A 17,112-nucleotide genomic window follows, 5' to 3' on the forward strand; every position below is an offset into this window, starting at 1 on the left:
GGGACACCACCCACAACCTCTGAATCTTAATTTATCCCCATACCCAACCCATATCTATATTTTCAGTGAAATGTGTTTAAACAAATTAATTGAAATGTGATTCAATGAAATCTCCTGCAATGGAATGGTGGGATCTATATGCCAGACCAATTAGTACGATGGTACAGGGTCACAGATATGGCACTGTAAAAGGGGCCAAAGGACCCTTTTGAACCTGGGGTAGGCAGCATACAAGGGCAATGCCGGAGTAAGACCTACTCTAGAGTTGGTGTGAGAGAGTTGAGGCGTACCTCCGTCCCTGGCTCTCTGGTATGCATACAGTCATGTATGTATCTTGCTACCATTGGCCGTGTCCGGATGTCCATCAGCCTCTGTCATGGCCAGGTCTTTCTTTCTAATCTTTCAGGTAGTTCCTCGGAGGGTGTTCATATGAACAGCCTGGTATTCGGCATGAGAGACTACAGCTACCAGCAAGCAGCACATCTCTCATTCCACTGAAATGGATGACGGACCCTGGGAGGCAGCGCCGTCTAGAGACAACCAAGTACTACAAGTACCACAATGCACCTGGGTCTAACAGCCAAGATCCAGTCCAGAATTAAAGAAATGGTCACTCTAGGAAGAATAGACTATCCTTCCTCATTCAGTGGCCGACTGGGAGACCTAACAACTGCCACAAAATACCCAGGCATGCTCCAGGGGAGGAGTGGAGAAGAGGCAGGGAGGACCAGCAGGGCGATGCCTAGTTTACAAAGTACAGGAGAAGAACAGAGGACAAACTATGCCAGAGACTGCATCGCAGGCTGGAAGGAAATGGAGGCTGAAATTGGGGCGGAACTAAAGGCCATGAAGCCTCCCAGGAAACATTCCAATCCATAAGGGGCAGAGTTTGTAGTAGACAAGACAGCGATTTTTCTTAGGGAAACAGCTGACCCAAGTACCCAAAGGAGGCTCAAGGAAGTTTCTAGACAAGAAAGTGAGGGCTATATAAAGCCAGCAGAGTCAGTCTGCAGCAAAGGGTGTTCGAGTAGGGTCTGAGGAGGTGAAGAAGGATCATTAGACAAGAGAAGGAGTGTTCAAGCAGGTTGGGGAGGACTTGGAGTAGAGTTTTGGAATGTTTGGAGAGAGTGTAGGTAAGTTGTTGAGAAAGATAGTGGTACTCATTTTGTTGTGTGTAGGGTTGTGAGCGAATGAGAGGGAAGGGGGAGACAGAGAGAGAGTTGGAGAGGGAGAGAAAGGAATAAGATCAGGAGAGTTAGCAGGGAGTGGAGACAGAAGTGGTGGGAGTTAGAGTCAGATTAAGAGTGAGGAGGAGGAGGAGAGTGGAAACAGACATTACGTTCAGGAGGTGGAGAAAAGTAGCTTCATGAGTAGTGGGAAGAGGAGTAAGATCAGGAGAGTAGTTGGGAGTAGAGACAGCAGTAGAAAGACGAGGAAGGAGGCAGAAGATGGAACCAGGTGAAGTGAGAGAAACGATAAGACCAGAAGAGCAAAGGAGGGTGGAGAGGTAGAGTGAGAAGCAGAGAACAAGTGTCTAGAGAGATTGAGGATAGGGAGAAGAGAAGGGGTATGAAAAGAGCATTAGATTCTCCCCATTTAGGTCACTTAGAGGTCCCTGAGAGGTAGGTAGACACAGCTATGGCCTTTGGCCTCGCAAGATCAGTGTCAGCCTAGGCAGTAGGGGTACCCTGGCTATATAGAACAACTACGGAATCAAGCATTTGTGGAGTAGCGAGCCTTGGTTAAGGAGCTGGGAGCTACCCTTAAAGTTGACGGCGAGCTTCCAGGGACCACCTCTAGTCCCAGTTTCCTCTTTTGTTTGTTGTCTTATGATAAACATTGAAAACTTAACATCTTCTTGTGTCGTGTTCACAACCGTCACAACTGAAAACTTTCTCAGAAGCTGAAAAACTATTTGAGGACAAGCAGTCAGGATTCATGTGATTTTAGAAGCAGAGAGACTGCTGTAATCAATATCATTGATGAGAGACATAAAGCTTCTGACTCTAGCCAGCAATCAATATTGATCCTCCTAGACCTATACACAGCATGTGATACAGTAAATCATGAAACACTCAATAGCCTCCCACAAAAATGTAATATGCCTAGGCGTTTCTACACAGGGAACGTCTTGCCACTTACCGTAGTGATGCTTTTTTTGAGTACATTTGTAGTAAATATATATTATTTTAAATACTGCAAAGGTTATGGTGGGGTTAAATATGATTTTTCTTTTTAAAACGTTCACCTGAAATATGTTATGTTAAGTTATCTTATACCATGCACCGGTACTACCATTATGGTCTCCAGGCGCTCACGTGGCTCTGTAAGAAAGAGGGCGAGGTGGGTTAGTGAGGGAAGAGGTATACATGTTGATGTTTGCAGAACCAGGAGAAACTGGTGTCTGTGCTTATCGGCTTTCCACATGAATTTAGATTGGGTCTGATCACTTGTTGTTTACGGGGGGTAAGACCCAGAGTCTGGGATTGTTTATTGCATGCAAATATTTATTATGCTGTGTGCGTGCTTTTGTGTTTCATGTGTGATTTTGGCTGGCCCATAGGGCGTGTGCGGTACTTGGGAGGTATGCTGGAGAGGAGCAGGAGCTGGGGTGGTTAGTGCATTGGCTAACCCTCCACAATCTTCTAAGTGCAATACATTGGCTAACCCTCCACATTCTTCTAAGTGCAATACATTGGCTAACCCTCCACATTCTTCTAAGTGCAATACATTGGTTACCCTCGAAATACTTCTGAGTGCAATGCATCAGCTAACCCTCACAATTCTTCTAAGTGCAATACATTGGCTAACCCGCCACATTCTTCTAAGTGCAATACATTGGCTAACCCGCCACATTCTTCTAAGTGCAATACATTAGCTAACCCTCCACATTCTTCTAAGTGCAATACATTGGCTAACCCTCCACATTCTTCTAAGTGCAATACATTGGCTAACCCTCCACATTCTTCTAAGTGCAATACATTGGCTAACCCTCCACATTCTTCTAAGTGCAAAACATTGGCAAACCCTCCACATTCTTCTAAGTGCAATACATTGGCTAACCCTCCACATTCTTCTAAGTGCAATGCATCAGCTAACCCTCACAATTCATCTAAGTGCAATGCATTGGCTATCCTTGTAGATTCTTCTAAATGCAATGCATTGACTACCCTCGAGGATTCTTCTAAGTGCAGTACATAGGCTAACTTTCATCATTTTTCTAAGTGCAGTGCGTTGACTAACCTTCACAATTCTTCTGAGTGTAATGCGTTGGCTACCCTCGAAGATTCTTCTAAGTGCAATGCATTTGCTAACCTTCACAAATCTTCAAAGTGCAATACATTGACTAGCCTTCACAATTCTTCTAAGGTTGATACACGGGTTACTCTCTGGGATTAAGTGTGACACATTGGCTGAAACCATTTGCCCCACACATGCCACAACACCACCAAGTAATCAACACTGGAAATGTAACTCCAGTTCAGAGCCACATGTGCAAGGCATTGTGGGTATGAACATTAGCCCAAATGCAAGCCGTTTGCTCTAGAAAATTGTGTTGGTCTTAAAGGGCAGTGCTATTTTGGTATTTTAAAAGTAGCTTAATCAACCCAAGACAGGAATTTCTCAAAGCTGTAGACAACTGCGTACTGGCATCACCCATATTAGGGATCATCCGTCTAAAGGATGATGTGCACCAGACCCACCAATCAATACTTGTCTCACATAAACTCACAACTCTTCCCACCGCCCCGTCTGCCTCACAAAATCCAACATCACACTGTTCCTCCTCCTGCCCCTCACCCCGTCATCTCCCAGCAAAGCCTTCCCACTCAGCCCAGTCACACCCAGCGCAGATAACCGAACCCTCATCAATTCTCTCTCCTCAACATGTCTCTCACATCTAAGCAGAAAATGTCCCACAGTCTCAGGCACCCCACACACCGCACAATCCCTCGTCTCACGCTTCCCCACTCGATACAGACAATCATTCAGCCCCACATGCCCTATCCTTAATCGATTCAGCATCACCTCCTCCCCCCTCCTCCATTCCAGACTCCCCGCATCCAACTTCACCGACACTTTCCCACGAACACCAAACATCCACCTGCCCTTCACCCCACTCACCCACCTCTCCTGCCACTCTTCCATGACCCATCTCACCACCACAGCCTTCACCTCATCCACACTTAAAGGCAGCCTCACATCAACCGCTCCCCTTCTCATACCCTCACCCGCCGCCAGATCCACCAACTCATTACCCAAAATGCCACTGTGACTGGGGACCCACGCCAACTCCAAATCCATTCCCCGACGCACACACCGATCAATCTTCCTTCTGATGTCCAAAATCACATCCTTCCTGTCGCCATCCCCTGCCACAATCACCTGCAACCCACTCAATGAATCTGAAAACATCACCACCTTCTCTAACCCCAACTCGCACACCCTATCAATCGCCAATGCAATCGCCACCAACTCAGCCGTACAGATCGACACATCATTCGTCAATTGTCCCACTTTATACTCCCCAGTGCTTTCCAGATAATACGCCAATTGGGGCATCTGTAGCAAAAACCAGCAGAGTAATGGTGTGTTTAAAATGGCTTGAAAAAACCATTTCACCTGAAATGTGAAACTAGGATAAGCAATGTGAGCCAAGTCACACATGCCACAGTGCCACCTAGTAACCATCAGAGGAAGTTCACCTCCAGTTCAGAGTCGAATGAGCAAAGCATTGTGGGTATGCACAATAGCCTGTGAACTGAGTCACTTTGCATGTTGGTGCTGTAAAAATTACAAAGAAAATAAAACATTAAAAATATACAAAGATAAATTCTGGGACATAGCCAATTCTCAATCTAGTCAGACCTAAACAAAGAGCATTGCAAAGGAAACAGGTAGGTTTGTCAATAAAAGGATACAGACAAAGAGAAGTCCATATGCAAATTAAAGGGCTAGAAAGGGAGGAAATGTAGAAAGACATGCAGCAAAGGAGAGTATAGGGGTCTGGTGAAGTTACTAAAGTTTGCCCAAAAGTGTGTCTATCCAGGTCTCCATCCTGTAAAAGTGCAGGCCGTTGCACTATAAATCACCCTTTCCCATTTGTTCCCAAGGCGGTGCCCCCGGAACAGCGGTACCTTGATCACAGCCGATGTGGCCATATAGTAACTTGTGTAGGAGAATACAATACTTGTACTACTGCTGATCCATAAGAACACATTGAAGTATGCCATTGAGTTTATTCTGATCAATTATTGATTTTCAAATGAGACCAATTTCATTGCCCGACTGATAACGGGCATGCTCATTGGCATCCTCTTGGGGTACCCTACAAATAAAAGGGTACAGTATAGTTATGACCCATGCTTCTAATACAGTCTTCTTAACTCCATCTCCCCAATAAAACGATTTGATAAATCTGCAAAGGGGATAGTTGTTCAGCCACTGAAGAAACGCTCTCTGACCTCAAAGACTGCCCCGCTGCTGTCCTGTGTTGTGCCTTACCCTTTTCTCACTCGGCTGTACAATCCCCTCAGCGCCTCTGGAGCAGAGTGAAATCCAAAATGCTTCGCCACGTCCTTACTAACAAACACCTTGGGTGAGAGCGAGAGAAAACAAAAAGGTTGGAGGCTTTAGTGAGTTAAGGGGGATGTCTTGTGACTTTTACAAACAACAAATCCCAGTTTAGTTAATCACACACGGCGGAAACATCTTTTCCTATCTTCCCCTCAATACCATGCCATTAATCCCATATAGATAGCAATCATTCACATAACTCTGGAAATAATTTGTTGCACATCAGTTTAAAAAGAAAATGGACAATATTGCAAGTGATCTATCTTCCTTGCTTTCAAGACCACGTAGGTGGCTTCTTTAGGAAACAGAACTTTCCCTTACAGATGGGAGCAATGTTATTCTGTTTTGCAATGTGCAAAAGGGAATGCATGAAAGATGAAAATGTGCTAGTTTGGAGATAGTGGGTGTCCTAATGTGAATGTCCTTGCATTGTAACTGATACACTATTAGCAGAGAACTCCTAAAATAAAATATTGTGTACCGGATGATTCCTGGATTACTGAATGATTATCTTCTCGAGTGCCAGCCCTTCTCGTCATTGTTACAGTATCCACTTTGCAGGGAAGGGGAGAAGTGCAAGGGGGGATGGAGAAGTGAAGGTAATCAGAAAGTGCAGCCAGCGGGTGGCTCATAAGTGCATAGCGAGGGTACTGTAGGGTTACAGATACAGACCCCAAGTGCTGGGGGAGACAAGAGACAGTGTGAGGTGCAACTGGACAGGCAGGGACCTGGGTCCAAGTTCAAAGGGGACCAGGTGACCAGTGCGAGGAACAAATGGGTCATCAGCAGGGGAGAGGAAGAGAGAAAATGGAAGCGAAGAGGAAGGTCTTGAGTTGCTTATGGAACTGGAGATGGTTCTGCTCACGTTTGAGAGGCAGGGAGGCTGTTCCAGAGGGAGGCCCCAGCCGAAGAAAGAGATCTGCCCCCAACTCTCGGCTTGCAAAAGCAACTGACCCTCAGAGAGTTCGATGAGTGGAGAGCTCCAGATGGGAGATATTTAGGAAGCGAGAGTTGGAGGTAGTGCGATCCCAGTTAAAATAGTGTGGCATACAGTTAAAAAGTTCAACACTTGTGTTTGCCTAGAGATGGTAACAGGGATGTGGTGGTTTGCTCTATCCCATGGTCCAGCAGAAACTTGGCCATTTCCCTGGAATTGAATTGGGGGCCATTATCTGCAATGACCCTCCTGGGAAAGCCCTCCACCCAGAATGCTGACTCCATGAAGTGGAAAACACTCCTACAGTTAGTCTCTCTCATCACACATACCTCAGGCCACTTTGACAGCAAGTCAACTAGCACAACTACTTGGTAATCGCAAGCTTTTTAAAATGTAAAGTCCCCAGTACATCGATGGCAATGACATCTCTTCAGACAGTCTCCCTCACTTTCTGGTTGGCACATTTGATCATCAGTTGATCCCTTAGGTGGATTTCCTGGTAATGAACATCTCACGTAGGATGCTAGGCCCCACCCAGCCCTTATGAATTCTTCTAATGGCTCTCCTTTATTTTGTTCTCTTGGGGCAAAGTCATATCTGACTATGATTCTGTTAACTTTGACAGCGCAATGTTTGTCCAACTTTAATCGGCTTACTTCAAAAATATGGAGACCTTCAGTTTTCTGGGCCGTAGGTTTTTGCAGTCTTTTAAATACAGCTACGCCTCCATGAACCAAACAATATGGCTTTCACCCCCGCAGTGTGGGTCAGACATGTCCTTTAACGGCCTGCCAGCCTGAGGGTTGTAGGGCGTTAAAGGCCATGTTCTCAGTCATTACTAAAATGTAGCCGCTGTAACAACGTATTGCCTTCAACCTTTTTCTTTTAACTGTTCACTTAATTTCTCCATCTTGTTGCCGCTTGCGTAGTGGGCATAAGCGTGACTGTGCGCACTATGAGCTGATGCTCATCTTCACCTGTGTGCGGACAAGGCATGCATCCACTTAGGCTTACCTCCACACAAATGGCCACTCAAGAGTCCTCCATGGAACGCAGCGCACTGTACCGGTTTCCCGACGAGTGCTATGGAATGATGCACGTCTCACTGCTCCGCCCTGCACGCCGAAATGAATCCCTTCCCTGCTCATTGCATCTTACTCGCATCGGCCAGGGCTGCCAAATACTTCTTGTTTCCAGTACTGAGTTGACGCACTGGACACAAGTTCATAAGAGCAACTTTATTTAGGCATTAAATTGAGATCCTTACAACAGCCTCAGCTTGGTGTCTGCCCGGTATCTCGTTCACCTCCTGCAACAGGCCACTCAGAACCCCCCTGGAACACTGAGCACGAGCCATGGAAGTGGGTTTGTTGCATCAGCTAGAACAGGTAAGGCGATGAAAGAGCAAAAGGGCGGGTAGGAGGGTAGGGCGGAGGAGCGGATGCAGGGGTAGGTACAGTTGTTTTACACAGATGCACTTGTGATGACAGATTTGGGTCTATATACGAGCCTACCCCCCACATGTAAAAGAAAAACTGGCAAGAAATATCCAGATAGATCTTCTGAGCGTGCTTCTCAGTTGTCTAAAACAGCCAATGCTCCAGGTATGGATCAAGTGAAATGCCCTCTGGATGTGCAAGAGATACAATCAACCTTCATAAACAATGTCTGAGCAATTCTGAGACCGAACGGATGACCCATGGAGGATATCTCACTGCCAACCGCATAAATCGGAAATGTGATCTTATTATGGTGACATGTAGGCACGCATCAATAGATGTAAGGATGCCAGGAAGTCGCCTACTGCTATCAGAGAAATAATCCATTGTAAGGTCTACATTTTGAATTGGTAGGTGCTGACCAAGGCATTCACATCTTTGAGGTCCAATAGCACTATCCCACTCCAACACCCTCTGCACCAAATACATTTCTGAGTATATTGCAGTCCCTTGTTGGTCTTGATGAACACAATGCATGGCTTCTTCGGCATCTAGTTTCTTGTCAGGAACACTGCTTCAGTGAACAAGACTTGTTCATTGCCTGAGCCGTGTTAACCCTTTTCTTAAACCATCGCCTGGCTCCTGGAAATGTAACCAAGCAGAGGGCTAAAAAGTAAAAGGTGGTCTTGCTCCTGCGCAGCACAGCATGTTTCTCTTCTTTAATCACTCCATGCTCTTCTAGTTGGTCCTCAAATAGCTTACTTCTCGGGATGGTAAATGGAGTGTTTCTGCCTTATGGGATAATTCAGTATTCTAGTTCCACAAGTGCACAAGATGTCCAGCTGAAACCAAAGCTCCCGTGGCCTGAGCGAATAATCTGACACAATTGAAGGCCAGGCAGCAGTTCAACATGGAGGTGGAGGTCCTGGAGAATGACAGCACGCGCTGTACCCTCCGCTATGTCCTGCATCTGAAACAGAGGCTTCCTCCACGGGTAGACATCGATGGGTGGCCTGTTAGACTGGAGAGGGGTGAATCTGCCTCCAGATAAACTGTCAAAGGTCTCTCTCTGCCCTCGAGGGGAAACATTTTAATTCACAAGACCTGCAACTGTAATTCCTTCTGGCGCATGATGCGCCATCCGTATGTTCCTTTTTACTCAGGAAATTGAACTAAATATCAAGTGGAGCATCTGCTCTAATTGCCTTATCTTAAACTGAGCATAGGGGCCTGAGTCTTCGCTGTCTGGGAACCCCATCTCCTGGGCTCTGAAGGTTCCAGGGTCCATTGGTGCAGAGCACGACATGTGGCATTGCTCTTTCCAAGAATCGGAGGACGCTGACGTGCGCAATCCCAAATCTGTAGCGCTGAGCTGCAGATAGAAAGGAAGCGAGAAAGCTTTTCGCTGTTCAAATAGCCTTCCTCCTCCTGACTCCTTCATGCCCCCACTCTCCTTCTCACTCTCCTTGTACCTTTTCCTCTCTCTCTGCTCCGTCCTTTTTGCTGCAACTCCCTGCACACCCCCTGACTAGCCCCAATGTCTGTCCCCGATTTATACTCTGAACTGTGGGTCAGTAAACTCACTAATGATTTGTGCAGGTTGACCTGCAGTGACTCCTCGATCAAGCACAGGGATTGGTTTATGCCATTTGGCCCGGGTGCAGCTACTAGATACTAGACTGCCAATGACTCTGTGGAACAATGGCATATATATCCGGGCACCGAGGTGACATATAATGTTGGTCGTGACAGCTCGCCACTGCTCCTTATTTAGGGGGCGCAATCTAGATTGTTCTGCCGATTCTCCAGTTCTTCCCCTCCACACAAATGACATATTATCAGCTTAGAAAGAACATTAATTTGTATTACTGATATTTTTTCACTAGCTATGACAGGTAAAGGCCCCACCATCTCAATGGGTCCAATCTAATGGAGGTGAAAAGCCATGGGTAAGTGGCAGGCACTGTACAGTGTAGACAGAGTGGGAGTTATGTTGACACCTAGATATTTGATTGGTTTAGTCACCCAAATCAGGGGGTACAGCTTTCAATGCTTCCAATCTCACTGGGAGAGCGTCAGACTGGGTACCTATGACTTCTTCCACTTTAATCAAGACATCTGTGAATAAGCAGGAGCGTATTCCAGACCAGGGCTGCCAACAAGTGCTTTAGGCCAGCATCACATCATTTTCAAAGAGACAAACTGTGTTAGTAAATTACTGACCATGATAGTCAAAATGATTAGCCATCTAAACTGACCCCATCAAGTCTCCCATAACCTACTAAGAGAAACATCCACACACATTCCCCCCAGAAATCTCGGCCAACACCAGGCCCATCCCCTCATCTCATCTCTTGTCTCGGGAGGATAGCTCAGGGGCAACATACTTGTCTTGAATGCAAGACGAGGCAGAGCAACACAGGTTCGATCCTCGGTCCGCGCTTAGAACCCTCTGGGTATTAAGCATGTTATAAATAACTCATTACAATTACAAAAAACAAACAGCCGTCCACTCCATGGACCAAGATGATCAACATGAATATTTAAACCATACCCAAGAGGAACAACAAACGGACCCATCATTGGTGAACTTCTCAATTTGCAAAGCAAGAATACAAAGCAGACCCTACCTACAGCAGTTCCTTTTGCCCGTTCATTCACCCATTGATACCTACTGCGTAGATAACCCAGGAATCTGGTCCCAGTTGTCTGGCGCAATGAAAATCACACATTCTACCCAACACTAGATCCAAATGATGATTGTTTCTTTGACATGCTCTTAGTCAAAAGGCCCTCGAGTTGCCACCACATATATTTGCATGTAATGTTTTGCTCTCTGGGGCTGCCATCGAGATTATGAACAACTACCTGTGCCTTTTATAACTCATTGTTAGACCATCTGCCAGAGGGAGAATAATGCTGAGACGGCTATCCCCTTCTGCCACGGAAGCTGCCATCACTTCCGAACACAGATGATAAAAATGGAGGCCCAAGCGGTAGGTCCAAAGATATTGCACTTGTCACCTGTTTATTTCATCAGTTACGGCTTCATTTGTCGTCTCACTAGTGAGTTGCTCATGTGATCAATGCGGGATAGCTTTTTGGTGATCATGAAGTTGTGTTCTTTTGTACCGTAGTGTTGATTTCTGGCCTGCTTTGGTGTTTCCTGGCATGGTCTACCAATACCAGGGGCTGTGTGGGGTAAAAAATGCGAGGCAGAAACATAGAGTTTTCTCACAAGAAGCCATTTTATTGAATAATAGTAAGGGTAAGAAAAACTTCCCTAACCTAACAAGGATTTCCCCGCCTGTAAAACTAAGACCGAAGGAAACATCCTCTAATATCCAAAGGTATTTGTCCCTCACACTTATACATGCAAATAAATCATGCAGGTATCATATGGGCAGTCAAAACTCAACAAAATAACAGTTATGGTCAAAACATAAACTCTGTAAATGGGCATCCTTGTAACTGGGGACAGTTCCCCTTCCCCTGGATGAATGCAGGATTTTCCCAATCCAAAATTCCAGTCAAGAAAGTCCTCTTTAATAGCCAAGTTCTGTTCAAAATTTAACAAAGTTCTCTTCACTCCAAAAGTCTTTCACTTGGCACTTGGATTTTGCTAAACAAGATGTTATCACTCTTCCACAAAGGATTGTTCAAAGTTTTCACAAGGTTGTGTTTCATAAACAAAACAAAAAGACTTTGTCTTCCCATTATTTGTCAGTATTCAATGCCACCTTTTTTTCTTTGAAGGATAATTAGTATCACATTTCTTCCTTTAAAACTACAATGTTTTTGTCAGGATGGTTTTTACCACAGTTCATAACACAATAGTGGGTTGCCACTTTCTTCCCACTACAACCTTCCACCACAATTTTATGTTACAATTGTTTATAGAGCGCACATGCACCATAGGGGCACCTTGGCGCTAGGACACTAAGTGGAGGCAGTTACCACCACTCTAAAAGAGAATAGTTTTTAACGCAGGTCCAAACTGCAGGTGATTTGTTATGTTTCACGTGCTCGTCGGTAGCACGTTCCACAGGGTACCTGCAGCAACTGAAAACCCCCGGCCACCAAGTCGAGCTCTCTGAAATGTCAGAATGATGACCAGGTTTGCTGTTTCTGATCGTAAGTACCTACTTGGAATAAAAGGCCTGTTGGGAAGGAGCTAGTGCTTTAGAATTAGGCAAGACGTCTGTTGACTGTTTCTAGGCACTACAAAAGACCAAGGGGGAGGAGGAGCACTGAGAGCAAGCTTTTTTCATGCAAATATAATCACACACACAGACCTGGGTGGGTACTAAGAGAAGGCAATTATTATTTAAATATAAGGTGAAAATAACTATTAGCGGAATACATTGTAAATGTTAAATCCTATTTTTTTCTCAAAGCACGGTAGAAGCAGGCTCTCTGCCAAAAGGAATGTGGCCTGTGCTACAAATTGGACTACATGCATTGCTGTAGTGTTCACCACAGCTGTTTGCTGTCTGTCAATGGGCCTAGGCAGGCTAAGGCTCATGCACACAATGCATAATTCTGGAAAAAAAGGTTTTGAGGCTATTATAAAACCAGATAAAAATGTCAGTCGAATGAATGAAATAGGGAGAGAATGACGGGAATGTTTTTTATATATAAATGTTCATAATGTAGAAAAATGATGAAAAACATGAGCTACAGTGTATTCTTGCATAGGCTAGCAATATGTTAAGTGGTATGTCCTAAACGGAAATCTGACCATGAAGAGAGGAAGACTGGAGCACTCCTTGTATGGAAGAAGGACAATTTTGGATGGAGCCATGCCCATATCCAGTGACCAAGCTAAGAGTATATAAGCTCCTGTCTGGCACCAGTCTGCAGGTGAATGGGACGGTTGAGGGATACCTCTCAGGCAGCAGAGTTCTTTGTTCCTATCCTCATGTCTGTATAGAATAAACGTGTTATCCTTGCAAGATAGACTCCTGGCTTTAATTCCCTAGAGGGGTGAACTTAAATCTGGTGTGAGCGTGATTAGGGGTACCTGTATAATTAAGGGGTACCTTACAGGCCGAAATCTTTAAGAAATTCAGCACCTAGCCCATAATAAGCCTGATGAACTAGGCATAGGGCTTTAAATGTGATTCTTTTTGCCACCGGGACAAGTGTAATGCACAAATCACCAGACTAATATGGGTACCATATGGCGATCCTGTCGCCACTCTGGCTGATGTTCTGCAGACGCTAAAGCTGCTGAATCAGGCCCTTGGTTTTCGCCAGGTAGAGAGCATTGCAGTAATCATTGCAGCTCGAAATTAACAAGGCCCCCACCTGCGGGCGCAACGTCTCCGGAACAAAAGGCATACTCCTAGCGCAGAAACCTCAGCAGATAGAAGCCCGTCTTTCAGACAATGTTTACCTGTCCAGCCATCGGTAAAGTTGATGAAAGCACAACTCCTAGGTTTTTAACTGATGCAACCGGAGAGGGAAGGACACCCAAAGCTGATGGCCAGAACACATGTCAATCTGGAAAAATGAATACCCTTCATTTGAATGATAGACGTAACTTGATGGCCGTGAGCCAACCGTCTTATGCACCGAATTGGAGAAATGTGAACTGCTATGCTTGACCGACGAGCGGCCATTTTAAATGTAGTAAGAATCGCCATTTTGCTTGTTAACCATTGCTCATTGCTTTTTGTCTAAAAACTGCTTTGCAGCTTGCAATTCTTGCGGATTCTGCTTACTCTGCTCAACTGTTAACATTGTTGTCTGAATATGAAAGGACAAGGTCGCGGGACTGAAGAGTTTGCTGAAACTCCTCATGAGTAGCCCAGAGAGGAATGCCCACGCTCCCTCTCTGTAGCCTTGGTAGGAAGCTGCAGGGCATTTAATCACTTCACAGCTGCCAGCCAGTCTCGTACGATGGTAGAATATGTTAGAATAATACAGTTAAAGGCTTGAATTATGCTTCTCTTAAGGCCCCCCTTCGCAAAACCCTTTAGAACGTGTCGGCTCCCAGGACACGAATAGTACCTCATAGATAGCAAAGTTTGGAATGTGGCTCTTCCCCCGTGTACAGATTGCTTCCAAGAACAGAACCACTGTGTTCTAAAAGATGCCTCCGCACTTTCTAAATTACACATTGTTACTAGAATAGACATCGAAAGCATTATAATCGTCATACTCGTCGGATATGTCCATCGTCATCCCGAGTTCAAAGGAACTTAATACAGAGGGGTGTTGAACATGACTTTGCTGATTGTATGATATGCATTTTGTATATATGTAACTGATGTACGTAATTCGCTCTCTTGCGTCCCTCGAGGTCTAGGAAACTCACGTCGTGGGGCGTGAGATCAGAATTGGCCAATTGATACTATGTTTTGCTTGCAATAAACCCTAGCATTGGGAATTTGAAACCTTGTGTCTGGTGCATGTTTTCGTGTATGGTGATTGCCTCGTTTCCATAGCACGAGGGACCCCTAGGGGCCCCTTTCACACAGGGGTCCACAGAGAAACCCTAGAGGATGGAGCCTCCACCATTATCTCTGTCTTGTCCCCATTCAGTTTAAGCCAGTTGCAATTCGCCCAGCTCTTCACGGCCAAGAGACACTGGCACAGTCTCGACAACACCTCAGAATGGTCAGGCTCTAACCGCATCAGAATCTGGGTGTTGTCAGCATATGTGTAAATCTGAAACTGCGAGAGCGGATGAGAGCAACTAGTGACAGAACGTAGAAGTTGAATAACATGGGGGACAAGGCGGAGCCCTGAGGAACACAACAGGATAAAGCGTGAGACTGAGAGAGAAAAGGAGGAAGAGAAAGTGACCGACCTCGTCCTAATAAGAAAGAGGAAAACCAGGCCAGGATGGTTACCGAGAGTCCTGCTGTCGCCAGGCGGGACAGCAAGATGGAATGGTCAACCGTTTCAAATGCCACCGACAGATCGAATAGTATCAGTGCCCCCACTCCATCGTGGTCTGCCAACACAGCCAGATCATCCATTGCCGACAGTACACTCTCGGTTCTTCTTGCCCTGGTCGAAACCCAGACTGGAACGGGTCGAGATTGTTCGCGTGTTCAAGATAAGAAGAAAGAAGGGGGGGACACCAGAGACACTAATACTTTCATGAAGAAAAGAATAAGTGAGATGGGGTGGTAGTTGGTTAAAACCGAAGGGTCAAGCATAGGTTTCTTTAATAATGGAAGGACGATGGCCTGTTTCAACTCAGCAAGGATAATCCCTTGCTGAAAGGAACAGTTAACCAAGGCAGTAACCGAAGTGATGACTTTGGGAAGGATTTCCTGCAATAGTGCCACCGGTATAGGGTGAGAGGGGGCTGCCGATTTCAGTTTCGCAAATTGCTTTTAGCAAGTACTCCATCGTGAAAATTGGAAATTCAGACCAAGAATGTGAAGGACTGATTTTAGATACATGTATATCTATGGAAGCTCTCAATGAGGTCACAAATACCCGTCACTTTAGTGATAAAAGATTTCACGAAGGAATCATACAAAATCTGCAAGGGAGCTGGTTTGGGTGCGAAAGCCGCAGTAGAGGTAAATGATTTGGCAACGGAAAATAACTTCTTTGACTGACTAAGAGCTGTCTACAACTCTTTTAGTGATAGAGTTTACAACTCTACTAGTAAAAAAAACAGTTTGGCGAGTTTGAATGCGCAATGATAATCGTAGGTCAGCTTTTGGAAGCGTACCTTTTCATGCATTTCATAGTTCCTCTGCCATTTCCGTTCCGCCAACCTTAACTCTAGGCGTGCTGTTTTCAGTACTTCAATGTCTTTTTCCTGGTCCACTAACCTGTCAGGACTAACCACTAAAAAGCCCCTCTCCTGGTATACTCGCCTACCAGGATAAACCTCCTACCACTACTACATCAATTCTGTGGTGAGTGTTTGCTTCAAAATTCAGAAACATCTTTGGCTTTCACAACTTTGAGATTCACAACTTCTTCCATAAGGATACAACACACATTGACATTTCCTCTGATTTGTTTGGTGCACTAAATGCAGGCTATTTTTCTCTCCCCCTCGATGATTGCTACAAGGAGGGCTTCTCTCCTGCCACCTTTGAGTTTCTTCTAGTACATCAGTTAACTGCTGATAATATCTCCTGTTGAAGTTTCTCTCTTTAGGAAAGCAGTCTCCCTTTTTATTTACAATTGCCCATCTTGGGCTTAGGCAACGCTGGTTTTTATCTTGTTCAAATACAGCTAAGGCTCCAGAAATTCTTTAAATTATTAGTTCGATATTCAAAATGCTTATTTCTGGCCAGCGGTCTATTACAGAGACCCAGGGTCACCTATCAAAGGCCAACTCACCGGTCTTTCCCTGTGCTCCTGCTCGTCCCGCTGCTTCTTCATCATCTTCTTCTGTCGTTGTGGTTTGGGCGTCTGACCACTCCGGTCACAACCCCTGTGCTTGCACCTTCTGTACAGGGAGCCTGTTTCACCCCTCACTTACTCCAGTGTACGCCAGCCATTGAAGCAAAGCAAAAAACTAAGAGAGCTCCTCTCTCCTACAGGCGTCGTCGTGCTTCTACTGCTCCCACTGCTTTCTCCTTCTCATGGCCTGCACCTAAAGGGGCTTTAAATCTTGATAAGTCCCGCTCAGGTGTGGATCCTTAGAACAACTAGACTGCATACTACAGTTTTGCTCATCTGAGCTCTTCTTCCTCGTCCCAGTACCTAGAGCATTATGGGTCTATAAGTCCCTAATGTGCTTGTTCCTTTTTACATCAAAAGCTTCAATTTTACAATAGGCCATTAAGACCGTGGGATCATTAGGGAAGCTAGTCACAGGGTTCTCCCAATTCTCCTAACCTGAGCCCCCATGTGATCCTCCCACAGACCACCACCCCCAGGGTCAAGATCAGGAAGCGTCTTCCTTTCCCAGGCCACATGAGAAGGGTCTAAGCCTAGGGTCTTTGGGATAATCCCCTCTGATTCATCACAGGGCCCCATCTGTTGTAATCATCTCTGATGATCAGCTTGAACAAGTCGTGGAGCATATTATATTGTCACGTTCTGAGCCCTCCTTCAGATCTTCACATTTTAATTGAGATTGGTCACAGGTGTCTTTAAAGCTAGGCAGCTCCTCCGACTGCGGTGGCAATTGGGCTTTCAACTAACATTTTGGTTGGTGGTGTCCACTTGCTC

At 45.4% G+C, this 17,112-nt stretch overlaps 1 protein-coding gene across 4 annotated transcripts in view; it reads right to left on the reverse strand.

The window, feature by feature from the left end:
- KHK (ketohexokinase) overlaps positions 1 to 17,112 on the reverse strand; it is a 222,592-nt gene that overhangs the window by 16,971 nt on the left and 188,509 nt on the right. For all 4 annotated transcript variants that reach the window (XM_069605519.1, XM_069605518.1, XM_069605516.1 and 1 more), the window contains one exon: positions 5,506 to 5,594. In XM_069605519.1, coding sequence (XP_069461620.1) covers positions 5,506 to 5,594 — 89 coding nt within the window. The remainder of the gene's footprint in view (positions 1 to 5,505; positions 5,595 to 17,112) is intronic.

The sequence above is a fragment of the Ambystoma mexicanum genome, chromosome 4p (assembly GCF_040938575.1).
Source record: "Ambystoma mexicanum isolate Mex_15411 chromosome 4p, UKY_AmexF1_1, whole genome shotgun sequence".
NCBI classification, from domain to species: domain Eukaryota; kingdom Metazoa; phylum Chordata; class Amphibia; order Caudata; family Ambystomatidae; genus Ambystoma; species Ambystoma mexicanum.